Source organism: Salvelinus fontinalis, chromosome 15, assembly GCF_029448725.1.
Source record: "Salvelinus fontinalis isolate EN_2023a chromosome 15, ASM2944872v1, whole genome shotgun sequence".
NCBI lineage: Eukaryota > Metazoa > Chordata > Actinopteri > Salmoniformes > Salmonidae > Salvelinus > Salvelinus fontinalis.
In genome coordinates, this window is record NC_074679.1 from 5,672,130 (window position 1) to 5,698,709 (window position 26,580).

A 26,580-nucleotide genomic window follows, 5' to 3' on the forward strand; every position below is an offset into this window, starting at 1 on the left:
CACACACACACACACGCACACAGGTTCTTCCATCATAAGGTATCGTCAGTGTGATCATAGTGAAAACATGTAACAGAGGACAAGAGGCTAGCTAGGTGGTGGTCTAGTCTGAGGTAAGTGACTCTATGTTACTAGGTGACTATGATGTAGCCAGAGGGGTATACTACAAAGTAGAATCAATGAACTAGCCAGCTAACTTTGATAAGCATCCAGAAATAACTGTTTATTTTCTGGTTCATTAAGAAGGCTGATCACACACAGTAGATATAATGGTTGTTGAAGTCAATTAGGCCGTGACCATTTCAAGGTTATCTTTCTAAAAAAACGAAAACATTTCAGAATATTCAAACAAGTTAACTGGCTAACTCCTTGATTCTGTTTTGTAGTTATAGTCCTTTGGTCCCAAATCTGGCACGACAACAGTTGGCCAAACAGCAAAAAGAGATCTGGGACCAGGCAACAGTAGTATGACGTATCATCAATGACCAACATGAAGACAAACATTTAACACTTGAGTGTTACCAGAATATATGACTTCTATCCTGACTGATCCTCTAGAGCGGGGCTTCCCAAACTCAGACCTGGGCCCCCTCTGGGTACACGTTTTGATTTTTGCCCTAGCACTACACAGCTGATTCAAATAATCAAAGCTTGATGATGATTTGGTTCCTGGAGAACTACCCTACACTAGGTTTCCACTCCAACCCTGTTCCTGGAGAACTACCCTCCCCTAGGTTTCCACTCCAACCCTGTTCCTGGAGAACTACCCTCCACTAGGTTTCCACTCCAACCCTGTTCCTGGAGAACTACCCTCCACTAGGTTTTAACTCCAACCCTGTTCCTGGAGAACTACCCTCCCCTAAGGTTTTAACTCCAACCCTGTTCCTGGAGAACTACCCTCCACTAGGTTTCTACTCCAACCCTGTTCCTGGAGAACTACCCTCCACTAGGTTTTAACTCCAACCCTGTTCATGGAGAACTACCCTCCACTAGGTTTTAACTCCAACCCTGTTCCTGGAGAACTACCCTCCACTAGGTTTCCACTCTAACCCTGTTCCTGGAGAACTACCCTCCACTAGGTTTCCACTCCAACCCTGTTCCTGGAGAACTACCCTCCACTAGGTTTCCACTCCAACCCCGTTCCTGGAGAACTACCCTCCACTAGGTTTTAACTCCAACCCTGTTCCTGGAGAACTACCCTCCACTAGGTTTCCACTCCAACCCTGTTCCTGGAGAACTACCCTCCAATAGGTTTCCACTCCAACCCTGTTCCTGGAGAACTACCCTCCCCTAGGTTTCCACTCCAACCCTGTTCCTGGAGAACTACCCTCCACTAGGTTTCCACCCAACCCTGTTCCTGGAGAACTACCCTCCACTAGGTTTCCACTCCAACCCTGTTCATGGAGAACTACCCTCCACTAGGTTTCCACTCCAACCCTGTTCCTGGAGAACTACCCTCCTCTAGGTTTCCACTCCAACCCTGTTCCTGGAGAACTACCCTCCACTAGGTTTTAACTCCAACCCTGTTCCTGGAGAACTACCCTCCACTAGGTTTCCACTCCAACCCTGTTCCTGGAGAACTACCCTCCCCTAGGTTTCCACTCCAACCCTGTTCCTGGGGTACTACCCTCCACTAGGTTTCCACTCCAACCCTGTTCCTGGGGAACTACCCTCCACTAGGTTTCCACCCCAACCCTGTTCCTGGAGAACTACTCTCCGCTAGGTTTCCACTCCAACCCTGTTCCTGGAGAACTACCCTCCACTAGGTTTCCACTCCAACCCTGTTCCTGGAGAACTACCCTCCACTAGGTTTCCACTCCAACCCTGTTCCTGGAGAACTACCCTCCACTAGGTTTCCACTCCAACCCTGTTCCTGGAGAACTACCCTCCCCTAGGTTTCCACTCCAACCCTGTTCCTGGGGTACTACCCTCCACTAGGTTTCCACTCCAACCCTGTTCCTGGAGAACTACCCTCCACAAGGTTTCCACTCCAACCCTGTTCCTGGAGAACTACCCTCCTCTAGGTTTCCACTCCAACCCTGTTCCTGGAGAACTACCCTCCCCTAAGGTTTTAACTCCAACCCTGTTCCTGGAGAACTACCCTCCACTAGGTTTCTACTCCAACCCTGTTCCTGGAGAACGACCCTCCACTAGGTTTCCACTCCAACCCTGTTCCTGGAGAACTACCCTCCACTAGGTTTCCACTCCAACCCTGTTCCTGGAGAACTACCCTCTCCTAGGTTTTTACTCCAACCCTGTTCCTGGAGAACTACCCTCCACTAGGTTTCCACTCCAACCCTGTTCCTGGAGAACTACCCTCTCCTAGGTTTCCACCCCAACCCTGTTCCTGGAGAACTACCCTCCACTAGGTGTCCACTCTAACCCTGTTCCTGGAGAACTACCCTCCACTAGGTTTCCACTCCAACCCTGTTCCTGGAGAACTACCCTCCACTAGGTTTCCACTCCAACCCCGTTCCTGGAGAACTACCCTCCACTCGGTTTTAACTCCAACCCTGTTCCTGGAGAACTACCCTCCACTAGGTTTCCACTCCAACCCTGTTCCTGGAGAACTACCCTCCACTAGGTTTCCACTCCAACCCTGTTCCTGGAGAACTACCCTCCACTAGGTTTCCACTCCAACCCTGTTCCTGGAGAACTACCCTCCACTAGGTTTCCACTCCAACCCTGTTCATGGAGAACTACCCTCCACTAGGTTTCCACTCCAACCCTGTTCCTGGAGAACTACCCTCCTCTAGGTTTCCACTCCAACCCTGTTCCTGGAGAACTACCCTCCACTAGGTTTTAACTCCAACCCTGTTCCTGGAGAACTACCCTCCACTAGGTTTCCACTCCAACCCTGTTCCTGGAGAACTACCCTCCACTAGGTTTCCACTCCAACCCTGTTCCTGGAGAACTACCCTCCCCTAGGTTTCCACTCCAACCCTGTTCCTGGGGTACTACCCTCCACTAGGTTTCCACTCCAACCCTGTTCCTGGAGAACTACCCTCCACTAGGTTTCCACTCCAACCCTGTTCCTGGAGAACTACCCTCCTCTAGGTTTCCACTCCAACCCTGTTCCTGGAGAACTACCCTCCCCTAAGGTTTTAACTCCAACCCTGTTCCTGGAGAACTACCCTCCACTAGGTTTCTACTCCAACCCTGTTCCTGGAGAACGACCCTCCACTAGGTTTCCACTCCAACCCTGTTCCTGGAGAACTACCCTCCACTAGGCTTCCACTCCAACCCTGTTCATGGAGAACTACCCTCTCCTAGGTTTTTACTCCAACCCTGTTCCTGGAGAACTACCCTCCACTAGGTTTCCACTCCAACCCTGTTCCTGGAGAACTACCCTCTCCTAGGTTTCCACCCAAACCTGTTCCCGGAGAACTACCCTCCACTAGGTTTCCACTCCAACCCTGTTCCTGGAGAACTACCCTCCACCAGGTTTCCACTCCAACCCTGTTCCTGGAGAACTACCCTCCACTAGGTTTCCACCCAACCCTGTTCCTGGAGAACTACCCTCCACTAGGTTTCCACTCCAACCCTGTTCATGGAGAACTACCCTCCACTAGGTTTCCACTCCAACCCTGTTCCTGGAGAACTACCCTCCTCTAGGTTTCCACTCCAACCCTGTTCCTGGAGAACTACCCTCCACTAGGTTTTAACTCCAACCCTGTTCCTGGAGAACTACCCTCCACTAGGTTTCCACTCCAACCCTGTTCCTGGAGAACTACCCTCCACTAGGTTTCCACTCCAACCCTGTTCCTGGAGAACTACCCTCCCCTAGGTTTCCACTCCAACCCTGTTCCTGGGGCACTACCCTCCACTAGGTTTCCACTCCAACCCTGTTCCTGGGGAACTACCCTCCCCTAGGTTTCCACCACAACCATGTTCCTGGAGAACTACTCTCCGCTAGGTTTCCACTCCAACCCTGTTCCTGGAGAACTACCCTCCACTAGGTTTCCACTCCAACCCTGTTCCTGGAGAACTACCCTCCACTAGGTTTCCACTCCAACCCTGTTCCTGGAGAACTACCCTCCACTAGGTTTCCACCCAACCCTGTTCCTGGAGAACTACCCTCCACTAGGTTTCCACTCCAACCCTGTTCCTGGAGAACTACCCTCCACTAGGTTTCCACTCCAACCCTGTTCCTGGAGAACTACCCTCCTCTAGGTTTCCACTCCAACCCTGTTCCTGGAGAACTACCCTCCACTAGGTTTTAACTCCAACCCTGTTCCTGGAGAACTACCCTCCACTAGGTTTCCACTCCAACCCTGTTCCTGGAGAACTACCCTCCACTAGGTTTCCACTCCAACCCTGTTCCTGGAGAACTACCCTCCCCTAGGTTTCCACTCCAAACCTGTTCCTGGGGTACTACCCTCCACTAGGTTTCCACTCCAACCCTGTTCCTGGGGAACTACCCTCCCCTAGTTTTCCACCCCAACCCTGTTCCTGGAGAACTACTCTCCGCTAGGTTTCCACTCCAACCCTGTTCCTGGAGAACTACCCTCCTCTAGGTTTCCACTCCAACCCTGTTCCTGGAGAACTACCCTCCCCTATGTTTCCACTCCAACCCTGTTCCTGGAGAACTACCCTCCACTAGGTTTCCACTCCAACCCTGTTCCTGGAGAACTACCCTCCACTAGATTTCCACTCCAACCCTGTTCCTGGAGAACTACCCTCCCCTAGGTTTCCACTCCAAACCTGTTCCTGGGGTACTACCCTCCACTAGGTTTCCACTCCAACCCTGTTCCTGGGGAACTACCCTCCCCTAGTTTTCCACCCCAACCCTGTTCCTGGAGAACTACTCTCCGCTAGGTTTCCACTCCAACCCTGTTCCTGGAGAACTACCCTCCTCTAGGTTTCCACTCCAACCCTGTTCCTGGAGAACTACCCTCCCCTATGTTTCCACTCCAACCCTGTTCCTGGAGAACTACCCTCCCCTAGGTTTCCACTCCAACCCTGTTCCTGGAGAACTACCCTCCACTAGGTTTCCACTCCAACCCTGTTCCTGGAGAACTACCCTCCCCTAGGTTTCCACTCCAACCCTGTTCCTGGAGAACTACCCTCCACTACGTTTCCACTCCAACCCTGTTCCTGGAGAACTACCCTCCACTAGGTTTCCACTCCAACCCTGTTCCTGGAGAACTACCCTCCCCTAGGTTTCCACTCCAACCCTGTTCCTGGAGAACTACCCTCCCCTAGGTTTCCACTCCAACCCTGTTCCTGGAGAACTACCCTCCACTAGGTTTCCACTCCAACCCTGTTCCTGGAGAACTACCCTCCCCTAGGTTTCCACTCCAACCCCGTTCCTGGAGAACTACCCTCCACTAGGTTTTCACTCAAACCCTGTTCCTGGAGAGCTACCCTCCACTAGGTTTTCACTCCAACCCCAGTTGTAATTAACCTGATTCAGCTTATCAGACAGTTTATTATTAGAAGCAGGTGCGCTACATTATAAGGGTTGGAGTGAAAACCTGCAGGAGTCTAGCTCCAGGAACAGGGTTGGAGTGAAAACCTACAGGAGTCTAGCTCCAGGAACAGGGTTGGAGTGAAAACCTACAGGAGTCTAGCTCCAGGAACAGGGTTGGAATGAAAACCTACAGGAGTCTAGCTCCAGGAACAGGGTTGGAGTGAAAACCTACAGGAGTGTAGCTCCAGGAACAGGGTTGGAGTGAAAACCTACAGGAGTCTAGCTCCAGGAACAGGGTTGGAGTGAAAACCTGCAGGAGTCTAGCTCCAGGAACAGGGTTGGAGTGAAAACCTACAGGAGTCTAGCTCCAGGAACAGGGTTGGAGTGAAAACCTGCAGGAGTCTAGCTCCAGGAACAGGGTTGGAGTGAAAACCTGCAGGAGTCTAGCTCCAGGAACAGGGTTGGAGTGAAAACCTACAGGAGTCTAGCTCCAGGAACAGGGTTGGAGTGAAAACCTGCAGGAATCTAGCTCCAGGAACAGGGTTGGAGTGAAAACCTACAGGAGTCTAGCTCCAGGAACAGGGTTGGAGTGAAAACCTGCAGGAATCTAGCTCCAGGAACAGGGTTGGAGTGAAAACCTGCAGGAGTCGAGCTCCAGGAACAGGGTTGGAGTGAAAACCTGCAGGAGTCTAGCTCCAGGAACAGGGTTGGAGTGAAAACCTGCAGGAGTCTAGCTCCAGGAACAGGGTTGGAGTGAAAACCTGCAGGAGTCTAGCTCCAGGAACAGGGTTGGAGTGAAAACCTGCAGGAGTCTAGCTCCAGGAACAGGGTTGGAGTGAAAACCTGCAGGAGTCTAGCTCCAGGAACAGGGTTGGAGCGAAAACCTGCAGGAGTCTAGCTCCAGGAACAGGGTTGGAGTGAAAACCTGCAGGAGTCTAGCTCCAGGAACAGGGTTGGAGTGAAAACCTGCAGGAGTCTAGCTCCAGGAACAGGGTTGGAGTGAAAACCTACAGGAGTCTAGCTCCAGGAACAGGGTTGGAGTGAAAACCTGCAGGAGTCTAGCTCCAGGAACAGGGTTGGAGTGAAAACCTGCAGGAGTCAAGCTCCAGGAACAGGGTTGGAGTGAAAACCTGCAGGAGTCTAGCTCCAGGAACAGGGTTGGAGTGAAAACCTGCAGGAGTCTAGCTCCAGGAACAGGGTTGGAGTGAAAACCTGCAGGAGTCTAGCTCCAGGAACAGGGTTGGAGTGAAAACCTGCAGGAGTCTAGCTCCAGGAACAGGGTTGGAGTGAACCTGCAGGAGTCTAGCTCCAGGAACAGGGTTGGAGTGAAAACCTGCAGGAGTCTAGCTCCAGGAACAGGGTTGGAGTGAAAACCTACAGGAGTCTAGCTCCAGGAACAGGGTTGGAGTGAAAACCTGCAGGAGTCTAGCTCCAGGAACAGGGTTGGAGTGAAAACCTGCAGGAGTCTAGCTCCAGGAACAGGGTTGGAGTGAAAACCTGCAGGAGTCAAGCTCCAGGAACAGGGTTGGAGTGAAAACCTGCAGGAGTCTAGCTCCAGGAACAGGGTTGGAGTGAAAACCTGCAGGAGTCTAGCTCCAGGAACAGGGTTGGAGTGAAAACCTGCAGGAGTCTAGCTCCAGGAACAGGGTTGGAGTGAAAACCTGCAGGAGTCTAGCTCCAGGAACAGGGTTGGAGTGAAAACCTGCAGGAGTCAAGCTCCAGGAACAGGGTTGGAGTGAAAACCTGCAGGAGTCTAGCTCCAGGAACAGGGTTGGAGTGAAAACCTGCAGGAGTCAAGCTCCAGGAACAGGGTTGGAGTGAAAACCTGCAGGAGTCTAGCTCCAGGAACAGGGTTGGAGTGAAAACCTGCAGGAGTCTAGCTCCAGGAACAGGGTTGGAGTGAAAACCTACAGGAGTCTAGCTCCAGGAACAGGGTTGGAGTGAAAACCTACAGGAGTCTAGCTCCAGGAACAGGGTTGGAGTGAAAACCTGCAGGAGTCTAGCTCCAGGAACAGGGTTGGAGTGAAAACCTGCAGGAGTCTAGCTCCAGGAACAGGGTTGGAGTGAAAACCTGCAGGAGTCTAGCTCCAGGAACAGGGTTGGAGTGAAAACCTGCAGGAGTCTAGCTCCAGGAACAGGGTTGGAGTGAAAACCTGCAGGAGTCTAGCTCCAGGAACAGGGTTGGAGTGAAAACCTGCAGGAGTCTAGCTCCAGGAACAGGGTTGGAGTGAAAACCTACAGGAGTCTAGCTCCAGGAACAGGGTTGAAGAGACCTGCTGTAAACCTGCAGGAGTCTAGCTCCAGGAACAGGGTTGAAGAGACCTGCAGGAGTCTAGCTCCAGGAACAGGGTTGGAGTGAAAACCTACAGGAGTCTAGCTCTAGGAACAGGGTTGGAGTGAAAACCTACAGGAGTCTAACTCTAGGAACATGGTTGAAGAGACCTGCTGTAAACCTACAGGAGTCTAGCTCCAGGAACAGGGTTGGAGTGAAAACCTACAGGATTCTAGCTCCAGGAACAAGGTTGAAGAGACCTGCTGTAAACCTACAGGAGTCTAGCTCCAGGAACAGTGTTGAAGAGACCTGCAGGAGTCTAGCTCCAGGAACAGGGTTGAAGAGACCTGCTGTAAACCTGCAGGAGTCTAGCTCCAGGAACAGGGTTGAAGAGACCTGCAGGAGTCTAGCTCCAGGAACAGGGTTGAAGAGACCTGCTGTAAACCTGCAGGAGTCTAGCTCCAGGAACAGGGTTGAAGAGACCTGCTGTAGACCTACAGGAGTCTAGCTCCAGGAACAGGGTTGGAGTGTAAACCTACAGGAGTCTAGCTCCAGGAACAGGGTTGAAGAGACCTACAGGAGTCTAGCTCCAGGAACAGGGTTGGAGTGAAAACCTGCAGGAGTCTAGCTCCAGGAACAGGGTTGAAGAGACCTGCTGTAGACCTACAGGAGTCTAGCTCCAGGAACAGGGTTGAAGAGACCTGCTGTAAACCTACAGGAGTCTAGCTCCAGGAACAGGGTTGAAGAGACCTGCTGTAGATAGTATACAGAGCTGTGGTCAAATCACATATCTCTGACACATACTGTCAAATACACTGTTATTACACATACACTACAAATACAATACTACATTAGACACTCAAGGAGAGGGCAGATGCTATCTCTGTGGGCACTCCATGTAATGGGATTTGATACAGTTACCATGGTAATTGGAACATAATGTCAGTGTTCCCATAGGAATATCATTTGAGTAAAAAAATATGTTGATTGAAGGTTCACAGTGAAACCTGAGTAACTGAAGTCCCAATTGGACAGCAAACGGCCCACCCCTTGGTTATCAAGTCAATGATTGGTTGCTGTGATGACATTTGCAATGATCAGGTTAGGAGTGGAGCTGAGTGGAGCGCAGGAGACATTCCACAATGAGAGGGTTAAAGGGTGTGTGACCCATCCATACCTGTGGCTAGCGTTTGCATATCACAGGGGGATTGTCCAGCTGCAATGTGAAATGCATAGAGAGAGGGAGAAGAAGTGGGGTGGGAGAGAGAGAAAGAAAGAGAAATAGAGAGAGAAAGAGTGGGAGAGAAAGGGGGTGGGAGAGAGAGAGAAATAGAGAGAGAGAGAGAGAGGGGAGAAGTGGCTGAGTGTGTAGGAGGTGTGGGTGGAGGGTGGAGGAGGGAAAGTGGTGAGGGAGAGAGCAGTGGAAGAGCAGTGTGTATGAGTTTAAGGTAGAGGGTGGAAGAGAGAGAGGGGGAGGGAGAGAGAGTGGGAGGGAGAGAGGGAGGGAGTGAGAGAGAGAGAGAGAGAGAGAGGGAGAGCAGTGGAAGAGCAGTGTGTATGAGTTGAAGGTAGAGGGAGAGAGAGAGAGAGCAGTGAGTTGAAGGTAGAGGGTGGAAGAGAGAGAGAGCAGTGAGTTGAAGTTAGAGGGTGGAAGAGAGAGAGAGAGGGAGGGAGAGAGAGCAGTGAGTTGAAGGTAGAGGGTGGAAGAGAGAGAGAGAGGGAGGGAGAGAGAGCAGTGAGTTGAATGTAGAGGGTGGACGAGAGAGAGAGAGGGAGGGAGAGAGAGCAGTGAGTTGAATGTAGAGGGTGGAAGAGAGAGATAGCAGTGAGTTGAAGGTAGAGGGTGGAAGAGAGAGAGAGCAGTGAGTTGAAGGTAGAGGGTGGGAAGAAAGGGTAAAAGCCGCGTTGAGTTGATCAGGGAAGCTGGTTCTTTCAGTGGCCATTTGAATATCACAAAAGAAGATCCAAGCATATTCCACCCATTCTAGGGATTATTTTCCAAACCAATGACAAAAGCTATATAGATTATAGCAGTCTTTCTACCAGATTATTTTCCAAACCAGCGACAAGTGCTACATAGATTATAGCAGTCTTTCTCCCAGATTATTTTCCAAACCAGCGACAAGTGCTACATAGATTATAGCAGTCTTTCTCCCAGATAATTTCCAAACCAGCGACAAGTGCTACATAGATTATAGCAGTCTTTCCCCCAGATTATTTTCCAAACCAGCGACAAAAGCTATATAGATTATAGCAGTCTTTCTCACAGATTATTTTCCAAACCAATGACAAAAGCTATATAGATTATAGCAGTCTTTCTCCCAGATTATTTTCCAAACCAATGACAAAAACTACATAGATGTAACGGTCCTGACCTGTTTTATGTTGTTTTTTATGTGTTTATGGTCAGGGCATGTGTTTTGGGTGGGCAGTCTATGTTATCTGTTTCTATGTTGGTTTTGGGTTGCCTGGTATGGCTCTTGATTAGAGGCAGGTGGTTTGCGTTTTCCTCTAATTAAGAGTCATATTTAGGTAGGGCGTTCTCACTGTTTGTTTGTGGGTGATTGTCTCCTGTGTCGTTGCATGTATTTACCATACAGGACTGTTTGGCTGTTCGTTTTCGTTTCGATGTCGTCTGTTTCCTGTCCATGAGTTTACGTGTAGTTATGTAAGTTTATGTTCAGGTTTCGTTGACTTCGTTTTCTTGTTTTGTAAAGTTGAAAGTGTTTTGTTTTTCGTGTTGCCATCATCATCGTGTTAAATAAAAAGATGGCTTATTTCCCTGAAGCTGCATTTTGGTCTGATGATCCTTCTCTCCTCTCCTCGTCTGAGGATGAGGAGAGCGACAGCCGTTACAGAATCACCCACCACGCTAAGACCAAGCGGCAAGGGAAAGCTCGACAGGAAAACAAGGATTTCTGGACTTGGGAGCAGATAATGAATGGAGAAGGTCCCTGGGCTAAGGCAGGAGAGAATCGCCGCTCTCAGGAAGAGAGGGAGGCAGCTAAAGCCCAGGAGCGGTGGTTTGAGGAGGCAGCAAGGAGACGTGGCTGGAAGCCCGAAAAGCCATGGGAGCAGCTGGAGGCACTGGGGAGAGCAGAGGCTACCGGAGAGAGGAACCGGAGCTATGAGGGAACGCGTCTGGCACGGAAGCCCAAAAAGCCCGTAAGTAATTCCCAAAAATTTCTTGGGGGGGGGCTAGGAGGTAGTGGGCCTAGGGCAGGTAGGAGACCTGCGCCCACTTCTCAGGCTTACCGTGGAGAGCGGGAGTACGGGCAGGCGCCGTGTTACGCAGTAGAGCGCACGGTGTCTCCTGTACGAGTGCATAGCCCAGTGCGGGTTATTCCACCTCCCCGCACTGGTAGGGCTAGATTGGGTATTGAGCCAGGTGTCATGAGGCCGGCTCAACGCGTCTGGTCTCCAGTGCGTCTCCTCGGGCCGGCATACATGGCACCTGCCTTACGCATGGTTTCCCCCGTTTGCCTACATAGCCCGGTGCGGGTTATTCCACCTCCCCGCACTGGTCGGGCAACCGGGAGTATTCAACCAGGTAAGGTTGGGCAGGCTCAATGCTCAAGAGTGCCAGTACGCCTCCACGGTCCGGTATTTCCGGCGCCACCTCCCCGCCCCAGCCTAGTACCTACAGTGTCTACGCTACGCACTAGGCTACCAGTGCGTATCCTGAGCCCTGTTCCTCCTCCACGCACTCTCCCTGTAGTGCGTGTATCTAGCCCGGTGCCTCCAGTTCCGGCACCACGCACTAAGCCACCTGTGCGTCTCCAGAGCCCTGAACACACTGTATCTTCTCCCCCTACTAATCCTGATGTGCTTGTCCTCAGCCCGGTGTCACCAGTGCCGGTACCTCGCATCAGGTATAGAGTGGGCTTTGAGAATGCAGTGTGCCCTGTCCCTGCTCCCCGCACTAGTAGGAAGGTGCTTATCCTTAGCCCGGTGCCTCCAGTTCCGGCACCACGCACCAGGTCTACAGTGCGCCGTATCCGGCCAGAGCCATCCGTCTCCCCAGCGCCATCTGAGCCATCCGTCTCCACAGCGCCGTCTGAGCCATCCGTCTGCCAGGAGCCTGCAAAGCCGCCCGTCTGCCATGAGCCTGCAAAGCCGCCCGTCTGCCATGAGCCTGCAAAGCCGCCCGTCTGCCATGAGCCGCTAGAGCCGTCAGCCAGACAGGAGCCGCTAGAGCCGTCAGCCAGACAGGATCTGCCAGAGCCGCCAACCAGACAGGATCTGCCAGAGCCGCCAACCAGACAGGATCTGCCAGAGCCGCCAACCAGACAGGATCTGCCAGAGCCGCCAACCAGACAGGATCTGCCAGAGCCGCCAACCAGACAGGGTCTGCCAGAGCCGCCAACCAGACAGGATCTGCCAGAGCCGCCAGCGAGCCATGAGCAGCCAGAGCCGCCAGCGAGCCATGAGCAGCCAGAGCCGCCAGCGAGCCATGAGCAGCCAGAGCCGTCAGCCTGCCATGAGCGTCGAGAGCCGTCAGCCTGCCATGAGCGTCGAGAGCCGTCAGCCTGCATAGACCTGCCAGAGTCCCTCAGCCAGGATCTGCCAGAGTATATCAGCCGGGACCTGCCCCTTGTCCCGGTGTTGCCCCTTGTCCCGGTGCTGCCCCTTGTCCCGGTGCTGCCCCTTGTCCCGGTGCTGCCCCTTGTCCCGGTGCTGCCCCTTATCCCGGTGCTGCCCCTTATCCCGGTGCTGCCCCTTGTCCCGGTGCTGCCCCTTGTCCCGGTGCTGCCCCTTGTCCCGGTGCTGCCCCTTGTCCCGGTGCTGCCCCTTGTCCCGGTGCTGCCCCTTGTCCCGGTGCTGCCCCTTGTCCCGGTGCTGCCCCTTGTCCCGGTGCTGCCCCTTGTCCCGGTGCTGCCCCTTGTCCCGGTGCTGCCCCTTCTCCTGGTGCTGGACGTTTATTTAGGGGATGTGAGTTTTAGGGTGGTCATTGGGAGGGGAAGACAGAAGCAGGGAGTGACTGGTGGTGTGGGGACAGCGTCCTGAGCCGGAGCCACCACCGTGGTCAACTGCCCACCCAGACCCTCCCCTGGACTTTGTGCTGGTGCGCCCGGTGTTCGCACCTTGAGGGGGGGGTTCTGTAACGGTCCTGACCTGTTTTATGTTGTTTTTTATGTGCTTATGGTCAGGGCATGTGTTTTGGGTGGGCAGTCTATGTTATCTGTTTCTATGTTGGTTTTGGGTTGCCTGGTATGGCTCTTGATTAGAGGCAGGTGGTTTGCGTTTTCCTCTAATTAAGAGTCATATTTAGGTAGGGCGTTCTCACTGTTTGTTTGTGGGTGATTGTCTCCTGTGTCGTTGCATGTATTTACCATACAGGACTGTTTGGCTGTTCGTTTTCGTTTCGATGTCGTCTGTTTCCTGTCCGTGAGTTTACGTGTAGTTATGTAAGTTTATGTTCAGGTTTCGTTGACTTCGTTTTCTTGTTTTGTAAAGTTGAAAGTGTTTTGTTTTTCGTGTTGCCATCATCATCGTGTTAAATAAAAAGATGGCTTATTTCCCTGAAGCTGCATTTTGGTCTGATGATCCTTCTCTCCTCTCCTCGTCTGAGGATGAGGAGAGCGACAGCCGTTACAATAGATTATAGCAGTCTTTCCCCCAGATTATTTTCCAAACCAGCGACAAGTGCTACATAGATTATAGCAGTCTTTATCCCAGATTATTTTCCAAACCAGCGACAAGTGCTACATAGATTATAGCAGTCTTTATCCCAGATTATTTTCCAAACCAGCGACAAGTGCTACATAGATTATAGCAGTCTTTCTCCCAGATTATTTTCCAAACCAATGACAAAAGCTATATAGATTATGGCAGTCTTTCTCCCAGATTATTTTCCAAACCAATGACAAAAGCTATATAGATTATAGCAGTCTTTCTCCCAGATTATTTTTCAACTGAAACCTAGAATCTGTCCGGACCTGTCCGTTTTTTGGATCAATTATGATCTTTTTCAAACCAATAACAAGATTTACGTCAGCGAACCTTATAAGAGGCAAGCCAGTAAAAAAAGTCATTTTACATAGAGCGAGGGAGCTGTGTGGAGCCCTACAAGGCCACTGTTCTGTTCACTGGCCATATTATCAGGGGGAAGATTAAATATTCTATCTCGCGGATGTTAGCAAGCACAGCTATTCCTGAGTATTATGAGGAGATTAGCAGGAGCTGTCTGGACCCGCATCACCCCTGTTACGCCCGTGTGAGCTTCACTGGTCTGTCTGTCTGTCTGTCTGTCTGTGTCTGTCTGTCTGTCTGTGTGAGCTTCACTGGTCTGTCTGTCTGTCTGTCTGTCTGTCTGTCTGTCTGCCTGCTAGTCTGTCTGTCTGCCTGCTAGTCTGCCTGCTAGTCTGCCTGTCTGCCTGTCTGTCTGTCTGTGTGAGCTTCACTGGTCTGTGTGTCTGTCTGTGTGTCTGTCTGTCTGTCTGTCTGTCTGCCTGCTAGTCTGCCTGCTAGTCTGCCTGTCTGTCTGTCTGTGTGAGCTTCACTGGTCTGTGTGTCTGTCTGTCTGTCTGTCTGTCTGTCTGAGCTTCACTGGTCTGTCTGTCTGTGTGTCTGTCTGTCTGTCTGTCTGTCTGTCTGAGCTTCACTGGTCTGTTTGTCTGTCTGTCTGCCTGCTAGTCTGTCTGTCTGTCTGACTGCTAGTCTGCCTGCTAGTCTGCCTGCTAGTCTGCCTGCTAGTCTGCCTGTCTGCCTGTCTGTCTGTGTGAGCTTCACTGGTCTGTCTGTCTGCCAGTCTGTCTGTCTGCCAGTCTGTCTGTCTGCCTGCCAGTCTGTCTGTCTGCCTGCCAGTCTATCTGCCTGCCTGCCAGTCTGTCTGTCTGTCTGCCAGTCTATCTGCCTGCCAGTCTGCCAGTCTGTCTGTCTGCCTGCTAGTCTGCCAGTCTGTCTGCCTGTCTGCCAGTCTATCTGCCTGCCAGTCTGCCAGTCTATTTGTCTGCCTGTCTGTCTGTCTGCCAGTACTTTATATGTGCTTATTATACACATATATATAGTACTATCTATCTAATAGCCTGGTGGGTCCAGTCTGTCTGTGCTTTTAGCCAACTCTTCTCTGCGTTGGTTCATTGCCATACTAATATGTATGTCTATGGCATGACAATGACGGGTAGAGGATTTGGCTACAGTACAGACAGTATGGGACCAGGTTAGACTATAGAGGAGTTGGATACAGTACAGACAGTATGGGACCAGGTTAGACTATAGAGGAGTTAGATACAGTACAGACAGTATGGGACCAGGTTAGACTATAGAGGAGGATACAGTACAGACAGTATGGGACCAGGTTAGACTATAGAGGAAATGGCTACAGTACAGACAGTATGGGACCAGGTTAGTCTATAGAGGAGTTGGATACAGTACAGACAGTATGGGACCAGGTTAGTCTATAGAGGAGTTGGCTACAGTACAGACAGTATGGGACCAGGTTAGACTATAGAGTTGGCTACAGTACAGACAGTATGGGACCAGGTTAGTCTATAGAGGAGTTGGATACAGTACAGACAGTATGGGACCAGGTTAGACTATAGAGTGGCTACAGTACAGACAGTATGGGACCAGGTTAGTCTATAGAGGAGTTTGCTACAGTACAGACAGTATGGGACCAGGTTAGTCTATAGAGTTGGCTACAGTACAGACAGTATGGGACCAGGTTAGACTATAGAGGAGTTGGATACAGTACAGACAGTATGGGACCAGGTTAGTCTATAGAGGAGTTTGCTACAGTACAGACAGTATGGGACCAGGTTAGTCTATAGAGGAGTTTGCTACAGTACAGACAGTATGGGACCAGGTTAGTCTATAGAGGAGTTGGCTACAGTACAGACAGTATGGGACCAGGTTAGACTATAGAGGAGTTGGCTACAGTACAGACAGTATGGGACCAGGTTAGACTATAGAGTTTGCTACAGTACAGACAGTATGGGACCAGGTTAGACTATAGAGTTGGCTACAGTACAGACAGTATGGGACCAGGTTAGTCTATAGAGTTGGCTACAGTACAGACAGTATGGGACCAGGTTAGTCTATAGAGGAGTTGGATACAGTACAGACAGTATGGGACCAGGTTAGTCTATAGAGGAGTTGGCTACAGTACAGACAGTATGGGACCAGGTTAGACTATAGAGGAGTTGGCTACAGTACAGACAGTATGGGACCAGGTTAGACTATAGAGTTGGCTACAGTACAGACAGTATGGGACCAGGTTAGTCTATAGAGTTGGCTACAGTACAGACAGTATGGGACCAGGTTAGACTATAGAGGAGTTGGATACAGTACAGACAGTATGGGACCAGGTTAGACTATAGAGGAGTTGGCTACAGTACAGACAGTATGGGACCAGGTTAGTCTATAGAGGAGTTGGCTACAGTACAGACAGTATGGGACCAGGTTAGTCTATAGAGTTGGCTACAGTACAGACAGGATGGGACCAGGTTAGACTATAGAGGAGTTGGATACAGTACAGACAGTATGGGGCCAGGTTAGTCTATAGAGGAGTTGGCTACAGTACAGACAGTATGGGACCAGGTTAGTCTATAGAGGAGTTGGCTACAGTACAGACAGTATGGGACCAGGTTAGTCTATAGAGTTGGCTACAGTACAGACAGTATGGGACCAGGTTAGACTATAGAGGAGTTGGATACAGTACAGACAGTATGGGACCAGGTTAGTCTATAGAGTTGGCTACAGTACAGACAGTATGGGACCAGGTTAGACTATAGAGTGGCTACAGTACAGACAGTATGGGACCAGGTTAGTCTATAGAGGAGTTTGCTACAGTACAGACAGTATGGGACCAGGTTAGTCTATAGAGGAGTTGGATACAGTACAGACAGTATGGGACCAGGTTAGACTATAGAGGAGTTGGATACAGTACAGACAGTATGGGACCAGGTTAGTCTATAGAGGAGTTGGATACAGTACAGACAGTATGGGACCAGGTTAGACTATAGAGGAGTTGGATACAGTACAGACAGTATGGGACCAGGTTAGACTATAGAGGAGTTGGCTACAGTACAGACAGTATGGGACCAGGTTAGTCTATAGAGGAGTTGGATACAGTACAGACAGTATGGGACCAGGTTAGACTATAGAGTGGCTACAGTACAGACAGTATGGGACCAGGTTAGTCTATAGAGGAGTTTGCTACAGTACAGACAGTATGGGACCAGGTTAGTCTATAGAGGAGTTGGATACAGTACAGACAGTATGGGACCAGGTTAGACTATAGAGGAGTTGGCTACAGTACAGACAGTATGGGACCAGGTTAGTCTATAGAGGAGTTGGCTACAGTACAGACAGTATGGGACCAGGTTAGACTATAGAGGAGTTGGCTACAGTACAGACAGTATGGGACCAGGTTAGACTATAGAGTTTGCTACAGTACAGACAGTATGGGACCAGGTTAGTCTATAGAGGAGTTGGATACAGTACAGACAGTATGGGACCAGGTTAGTCTATAGAGGAGTTGGCTACAGTACAGACAGTATGGGACCAGGTTAGTCTATAGAGGAGTTGGCTACAGTACAGACAGTATGGGACCAGGTTAGTCTATAGAGTTGGCTACAGTACAGACAGTATGGGACCAGGTTAGACTATAGAGGAGTTGGATACAGTACAGACAGTATGGGACCAGGTTAGTCTATAGAGTTGGCTACAGTACAGACAGTATGGGACCAGGTTAGACTATAGAGTGGCTACAGTACAGACAGTATGGGACCAGGTTAGTCTATAGAGGAGTTTGCTACAGTACAGACAGTATGGGACCAGGTTAGTCTATAGAGGAGTTGGATACAGTACAGACAGTATGGGACCAGGTTAGACTATAGAGGAGTTGGATACAGTACAGACAGTATGGGACCAGGTTAGTCTATAGAGGAGTTGGATACAGTACAGACAGTATGGGACCAGGTTAGACTATAGAGGAGTTGGATACAGTACAGACAGTATGGGACCAGGTTAGACTATAGAGGAGTTGGCTACAGTACAGACAGTATGGGACCAGGTTAGTCTATAGAGGAGTTGGATACAGTACAGACAGTATGGGACCAGGTTAGACTATAGAGTGGCTACAGTACAGACAGTATGGGACCAGGTTAGTCTATAGAGGAGTTTGCTACAGTACAGACAGTATGGGACCAGGTTAGTCTATAGAGGAGTTGGATACAGTACAGACAGTATGGGACCAGGTTAGACTATAGAGGAGTTGGCTACAGTACAGACAGTATGGGACCAGGTTAGTCTATAGAGGAGTTGGCTACAGTACAGACAGTATGGGACCAGGTTAGACTATAGAGGAGTTGGCTACAGTACAGACAGTATGGGACCAGGTTAGACTATAGAGTTTGCTACAGTACAGACAGTATGGGACCAGGTTAGTCTATAGAGGAGTTGGATACAGTACAGACAGCATGGGACCAGGTTAGACTATAGAGGAGTTGGCTACAGTACAGACAGTATGGGACCAGGTTAGTCTATAGAGGAGTTGGATACAGTACAGACAGTATGGGACCAGGTTAGTCTATAGAGTTGGATACAGTACAGACAGTATGGGACCAGGTTAGACTATAGAGTTGGCTACAGTACAGACAGTATGGGACCAGGTTAGTCTATAGAGGAGTTGGCTACAGTACAGACAGTATGGGACCAGGTTAGACTATAGAGGAGTTGGCTACAGTACAGACAGTATGGGACCAGGTTAGACTATAGAGTTGGCTACAGTACAGACCGTATGGGACCAGGTTAGTCTATAGAGTTGGCTACAGTACAGACAGTATGGGACCAGGTTAGACTATAGAGTTGGCTACAGTACAGACAGTATGGGACCAGGTTAGTCTATAGAGTTGGCTACAGTACAGACAGTATGGGACCAGGTTAGACTATAGAGGAGTTGGCTACAGTACAGACAGTATGGGACCAGGTTAGTCTATAGAGGAGTTGGCTACAGTACAGACAGTATGGGACCAGGTTAGTCTATAGAGGAGTTGGATACAGTACAGACAGTATGGGACCAGGTTAGTCTTTAGAGTTGGCTACAGTACAGACAGTTTGGGACCAGGTTAGTCTATAGAGGAGGATACAGTACAGACAGTATGGGACCAGGTTAGTCTATAGAGGAGTTGGATACAGTACAGAAAGTATGGGACCAGGTTAGTCTATAGAGTTGGCTACAGTACAGACAGTATGGGACCAGGTTAGACTATAGAGGAGTTGGATACAGTACAGACAGTATGGGACCAGGTTAGTCTATAGAGGAGGATACAGTACAGACAGTATGGGACCAGGTTAGACTATAGAGGAGTTGGCTACAGTACAGACAGTATGGGACCAGGTTAGACTATAGAGGAGTTGGATACAGTACAGACAGTATGGGACCAGGTTAGACTATAGAGGAGGATACAGTACAGACAGTATGGGACCAGGTTAGTCTATAGAGGAGTTGGCTACAGTACAGACAGTATGGGACCAGGTTAGACTATAGAGGAGTTGGCTACAGTACAGACAGTATGGGACCAGGTTAGTCTATAGAGGAGTTGGCTACAGTACAGACAGTATGGGACCAGGTTAGACTATAGAGGAGTTGGCTACAGTACAGACAGTATGGGACCAGGTTAGTCTATAGTTGGCTACAGTACAGACAGTATGGGACCAGGTTAGTCTATAGAGGAGTTGGCTACAGTACAGACAGTATGGGACCAGGTTAGTCTATAGAGGAGTTGGATACAGTACAGACAGTATGGGACCAGGTTAGACTATAGAGGAGTTGGCTACAGTACAGACAGTATGGGACCAGGTTAGACTATAGAGGAGTTGGCTACAGTACAGACAGTATGGGACCAGGTTAGTCTATAGTTGGCTACAGTACAGACAGTATGGGACCAGGTTAGTCTATAGAGGAGTTGGATACAGTACAGACAGTATGGGACCAGGTTAGTCTATAGAGAAGTTGGCTACAGTACAGACAGTATGGGACCAGGTTAGAATATAGAGGAGGATACAGTACAGACAGTATGGGACCAGGTTAGTCTATAGAGGAGTTGGATACAGTACAGACAGTATGGGACCAGGTTAGACTATAGAGTTGGATACAGTACAGACAGTATGGGACTAGGTTAGACTATAGAGTTGGCTACAGTACAGACAGTATGGGACCAGGTTAGACTATAGAGGAGTTGGCTACAGTACAGACAGTATGGGACCAGGTTAGACTATAGAGGAGTTGGCTACAGTACAGACAGTATGGGACCAGGTTAGTCTATAGAGGAGTTGGCTACAGTACAGACAGTATGGGACCAGGTTAGACTATAGAGGAGTTGGCTACAGTACAGACAGTATGGGACCAGGTTAGTCTATAGAGGAGTTGGCTACAGTACAGACAGTATGGGACCAGGTTAGACTATAGAGGAGGATACAGTACAGACAGTATGGGACCAGGTTAGTCTATAGAGGAGTTGGATACAGTACAGACAGTATGGGACCAGGTTAGTCTATAGAGGAGTTGGCTACAGTACAGACAGTATGGGACCAGGTTAGTCTATAGAGTTGGCTACAGTACAGACAGTATGGGACCAGGTTAGTCTATAGAGGAGTTGGCTACAGTACAGACAGTATGGGACCAGGTTAGTCTATAGAGGAGTTGGATACAGTACAGACAGTATGGGACCAGGTTAGTCTATAGAGGAGTTGGATACAGTACAGACAGTATGGGACCAGGTTAGTCTATAGAGGAGTTGGCTACAGTACAGACAGTATGGGACCAGGTTAGACTATAGAGGAGGATACAGTACAGACAGTATGGGACCAGGTTAGTCTATAGAGGAGTTGGCTACAGTACAGACAGTATGGGACCAGGTTAGACTATAGAGTTGGCTACAGTACAGACAGTATGGGACCAGGTTAGTCTATAGAGGAGTTGGCTACAGTACAGACAGTATGGGACCAGGTTAGTCTATAGAGGAGTTGGCTACAGTACAGACAGTATGGGACCAGGATAGACTATAGAGGAGTTGGCTACAGTACAGACAGTATGGGACCAGGTTAGACTATAGAGGAGGATACAGTACAGACAGTATGGGACCAGGTTAGTCTATAGAGGAGTTGGATACAGTACAGACAGTATGGAACCAGGTTAGACTATAGAGTTGGCTACAGTAAAGACAGTATGGGACCAGGTTAGACTATAGAGTTGGCTACAGTACAGACAGTATGGGACCAGGTTAGACTATAGAGGAGTTGGCTACAGTACAGACAGTATGGGACCAGGTTAGACTATAGAGTTGGCTACAGTACAGACAGTATGGGACCAGGTTAGACTATAGAGGAGTTGGATACAGTACAGACAGTATGGGACCAGGTTAGACTATAGAGGAGGATACAGTACAGACAGTATGGGACCAGGTTAGTCTATAGAGGAGTTGGCTACAGTACAGACAGTATGGGACCAGGTTAGACTATAGAGGAGTTGGCTACAGTACAGACAGTATGGGACCAGGTTAGTCTATAGAGGAGTTGGCTACAGTACAGACAGTATGGGACCAGGTTAGACTATAGAGGAGTTGGCTACAGTACAGACAGTATGGGACCAGGTTAGTCTATAGTTGGCTACAGTACAGACAGTATGGGACCAGGTTAGACTATAGAGGAGTTGGCTACAGTACAGACAGTATGGGACCAGGTTAGTCTATAGAGGAGTTGGCTACAGTACAGACAGTATGGGACCAGGTTAGACTATAGAGGAGTTGGCTACAGTACAGACAGTATGGGACCAGGTTAGTCTATAGAGGAGTTGGCTACAGTACAGACAGTATGGGACCAGGTTAGACTATAGAGGAGGATACAGTACAGACAGTATGGGACCAGGTTAGTCTATAGAGGAGTTGGATACAGTACAGACAGTATGGGACCAGGTTAGTCTATAGAGGAGTTGGCTACAGTACAGACAGTATGGGACCAGGTTAGTCTATAGAGTTGGCTACAGTACAGACAGTATGGGACCAGGTTAGTCTATAGAGGAGTTGGCTACAGTACAGACAGTATGGGACCAGGTTAGTCTATAGAGGAGTTGGATACAGTACAGACAGTATGGGACCAGGTTAGTCTATAGAGGAGTTGGATACAGTACAGACAGTATGGGACCAGGTTAGTCTATAGAGGAGTTGGCTACAGTACAGACAGTATGGGACCAGGTTAGACTATAGAGGAGGATACAGTACAGACAGTATGGGACCAGGTTAGTCTATAGAGGAGTTGGCTACAGTACAGACAGTATGGGACCAGGTTAGACTATAGAGTTGGCTACAGTACAGACAGTATGGGACCAGGTTAGTCTATAGAGGAGTTGGCTACAGTACAGACAGTATGGGACCAGGTTAGTCTATAGAGGAGTTGGCTACAGTACAGACAGTATGGGACCAGGATAGACTATAGAGGAGTTGGCTACAGTACAGACAGTATGGGACCAGGTTAGACTATAGAGGAGGATACAGTACAGACAGTATGGGACCAGGTTAGTCTATAGAGGAGTTGGATACAGTACAGACAGTATGGAACCAGGTTAGACTATAGAGTTGGCTACAGTAAAGACAGTATGGGACCAGGTTAGACTATAGAGTTGGCTACAGTACAGACAGTATGGGACCAGGTTAGACTATAGAGGAGTTGGCTACAGTACAGACAGTATGGGACCAGGTTAGACTATAGAGTTGGCTACAGTACAGACAGTATGGGACCAGGTTAGACTATAGAGGAGTTGGATACAGTACAGACAGTATGGGACCAGGTTAGACTATAGAAGAGGATACAGTACAGACAGTATGGGACCAGGTTAGTCTATAGAGGAGTTGGCTACAGTACAGACAGTATGGGACCAGGTTAGACTATAGAGGAGTTGGCTACAGTACAGACAGTATGGGACCAGGTTAGTCTATAGAGGAGTTGGCTACAGTACAGACAGTATGGGACCAGGTTAGACTATAGAGGAGTTGGCTACAGTACAGACAGTATGGGACCAGGTTAGTCTATAGTTGGCTACAGTACAGACAGTATGGGACCAGGTTAGTCTATAGAGGAGTTGGCTACAGTACAGACAGTATGGGACCAGGTTAGTCTATAGAGGAGTTGGATACAGTACAGACAGTATGGGACCAGGTTAGACTATAGAGGAGTTGGCTACAGTACAGACAGTATGGGACCAGGTTAGACTATAGAGGAGTTGGCTACAGTACAGACAGTATGGGACCAGGTTAGTCTATAGTTGGCTACAGTACAGACAGTATGGGACCAGGTTAGTCTATAGAGGAGTTGGATACAGTACAGACAGTATGGGACCAGGTTAGTCTATAGAGGAGTTGGCTACAGTACAGACAGTATGGGACCAGGTTAGAATATAGAGGAGGATACAGTACAGACAGTATGGGACCAGGTTAGTCTATAGAGGAGTTGGATACAGTACAGACAGTATGGGACCAGGTTAGACTATAGAGTTGGATACAGTACAGACAGTATGGGACCAGGTTAGACTATAGAGTTGGCTACAGTACAGACAGTATGGGACCAGGTTAGACTATAGAGGAGTTGGCTACAGTACAGACAGTATGGGACCAGGTTAGACTATAGAGGAGTTGGCTACAGTACAGACAGTATGGGACCAGGTTAGACTATAGAGTTGGCTACAGTACAGACAGTATGGGACCAGGTTAGACTATAGAGGAGTTGGATACAGTACAGACAGTATGGGACCAGGTTAGACTATAGAGGACTTGGCAACAGTACAGACATTATGGGACCAGGTTAGACTATAGAGGAGTTGGATACAGTACAGACAGTATGGGACCAGGTTAGTCTATAGAGGAGTTGGATACAGTACAGACAGTATGGGACCAGGTTAGTCTATAGAGGAGTTGGATACAGTACAGACAGTATGGGACCAGGTTAGACTATAGAGTTGGCTACAGTACAGACAGTATGGGACCAGGTTAGTCTATAGAGGAGTTGGCTACAGTACAGACAGTATGGGACCAGGTTAGTCTATAGAGGAGTTGGCTACAGTACAGACAGTATTGGACCAGGTTAGACTATAGAGGAGGATACAGTACAGACAGTATGGGACCAGGTTAGACTATAGAGGAGTTGGCTACAGTACAGACAGTATGGGACCAGGTTAGTCTATAGAGGAGTTGGCTACAGTACAGACAGAATGGGACCAGGTTAGTCTATAGAGTTGGCTACAGTACAGACAGTATGGGACCAGGTTAGACTATAGAGGAGTTGGCTACAGTACAGACAGTATGGGACCAGGTTAGACTATAGAGTTGGCTACAGTACAGACAGTATGGGACCAGGTTAGACTATAGAGCTGGATACAGTACAGACAGTATGGGACCAGGTTAGACTATAGAGGAGTTGGCTACAGTACAGACAGTATGGGACCAGGTTAGACTATAGAGGAGTTGGATACAGTACAGACAGTATGGGACCAGGTTAGACTATAGAGTTGGCTACAGTACAGACAGTATGGGACCAGGTTAGTCTATAGAGGAGTTGGCTACAGTACAGACAGTATGGGACCAGGTTAGTCTATAGAGGAGTTGGATACAGTACAGACAGTATGGGACCAGGTTAGACTATAGAGGAGTTGGCTACAGTACAGACAGTATGGGACCAGGTTAGACTATAGAGTTGGCTACAGTACAGACAGTATGGGACCAGGTTAGTCTATAGAGGAGTTGGCTACAGTACAGACAGTATGGGACCAGGTTAGTCTATAGAGCTGGCTACAGTACAGACAGTATGGGACCAGGTTAGACTATAGAGGAGTTGGCTACAGTACAGACAGTATGGGACCAGGTTAGTCTATAGAGGAGTTGGCTACAGTACAGACAGTATGGGACCAGGTTAGTCTATAGAGGAGTTGGATACAGTACAGACAGTATGGGACCAGGTTAGTCTTTAGAGTTGGCTACAGTACAGACAGTATGGGACCAGGTTAGTCTATAGAGGAGGATACAGTACAGACAGTATGGGACCAGGTTAGTCTATAGAGGAGTTGGATACAGTACAGACAGTATGGGACCAGGTTAGTCTATAGAGTTGGCTACAGTACAGACAGTATGGGACCAGGTTAGACTATAGAGGAGTTGGATACAGTACAGACAGTATGGGACCAGGTTAGTCTATAGAGGAGGATACAGTACAGACAGTATGGGACCAGGTTAGACTATAGAGGAGTTGGCTACAGTACAGACAGTATGGGACCAGGTTAGACTATAGAGGAGTTGGATACAGTACAGACAGTATGGGACCAGGTTAGACTATAGAGGAGGATACAGTACAGACAGTATGGGACCAGGTTAGTCTATAGAGGAGTTGGCTACAGTACAGACAGTATGGGACCAGGTTAGACTATAGAGGAGTTGGCTACAGTACAGACAGTATGGGACCAGGTTAGTCTATAGAGGAGTTGGCTACAGTACAGACAGTATGGGACCAGGTTAGACTATAGAGGAGTTGGCTACAGTACAGACAGTATGGGACCAGGTTAGTCTATAGTTGGCTACAGTACAGACAGTATGGGACCAGGTTAGTCTATAGAGGAGTTGGCTACAGTACAGACAGTATGGGACCAGGTTAGTCTATAGAGGAGTTGGCTACAGTACAGACAGTATGGGACCAGGTTAGAATATAGAGGAGGATACAGTACAGACAGTATGGGACCAGGTTAGTCTATAAAGGAGTTGGATACAGTACAGACAGTATGGGACCAGGTTAGACTATAGAGTTGGATACAGTACAGACAGTATGGGACCAGGTTAGACTATAGAGTTGGCTACAGTACAGACAGTATGGGACCAGGTTAGACTATAGAGGAGTTGGCTACAGTACAGACAGTATGGGACCAGGTTAGACTATAGAGGAGTTGGCTACAGTACAGACAGTATGGGACCAGGTTAGACTATAGAGGAGGATACAGTACAGACAGTATGGGACCAGGTTAGTCTATAGAGGAGTTGGATACAGTACAGACAGTATGGAACCAGGTTAGACTATAGAGTTGGCTACAGTACAGACAGTATGGGACCAGGTTAGACTATAGAGGAGTTGGATACAGTACAGACAGTATGGGACCAGGTTAGACTATAGAGGACTTGGCTACAGTACAGACAGTATGGGACCAGGTTAGACTATAGAGGAGTTGGATACAGTACAGACAGTATGGGACCAGGTTAGTCTATAGAGGAGTTGGCTACAGTACAGACAGTATGGGACCAGGTTAGTCTATAGAGGAGTTGGATACAGTACAGACAGTATGGGACCAGGTTAGACTATAGAGTTGGCTACAGTACAGACAGTATGGGACCAGGTTAGTCTATAGAGGAGTTGGCTACAGTACAGACAGTATGGGACCAGGTTAGTCTATAGAGGAGTTGGCTACAGTACAGACAGTATTGGACCAGGTTAGACTATAGAGGAGGATACAGTACAGACAGTATGGGACCAGGTTAGACTATAGAGGAGTTGGCTACAGTACAGACAGTATGGGACCAGGTTAGTCTATAGAGGAGTTGGCTAGCGTACAGACAGAATGGGACCAGGTTAGTCTATAGAGTTGGCTACAGTACAGACAGTATGGGACCAGGTTAGACTATAGAGGAGTTGGCTACAGTACAGACAGTATGGGACCAGGTTAGACTATAGAGTTGGCTACAGTACAGACAGTATGGGACCAGGTTAGTCTATAGAGGAGTTGGCTACAGTACAGACAGTATGGGACCAGGTTAGACTATAGAGCTGGATACAGTACAGACAGTATGGGACCAGGTTAGACTATAGAGGAGTTGGCTACAGTACAGACAGTATGGGACCAGGTTAGACTATAGAGGAGTTG

General features: G+C 49.0%; 1 protein-coding gene across 1 annotated transcript in view; it reads right to left on the reverse strand.

Moving 5' to 3' along the window:
* trim9 (tripartite motif containing 9) overlaps positions 1 to 26,580 on the reverse strand; it is a gene marked incomplete at its 5' end in the record, with an annotated part of 101,625 nt that overhangs the window by 14,094 nt on the left and 60,951 nt on the right. The window contains one exon of the mRNA XM_055862534.1: positions 8,863 to 8,901. Within this exon, the coding sequence (XP_055718509.1) occupies positions 8,863 to 8,901 (39 nt within the window). The remainder of the gene's footprint in view (positions 1 to 8,862; positions 8,902 to 26,580) is intronic.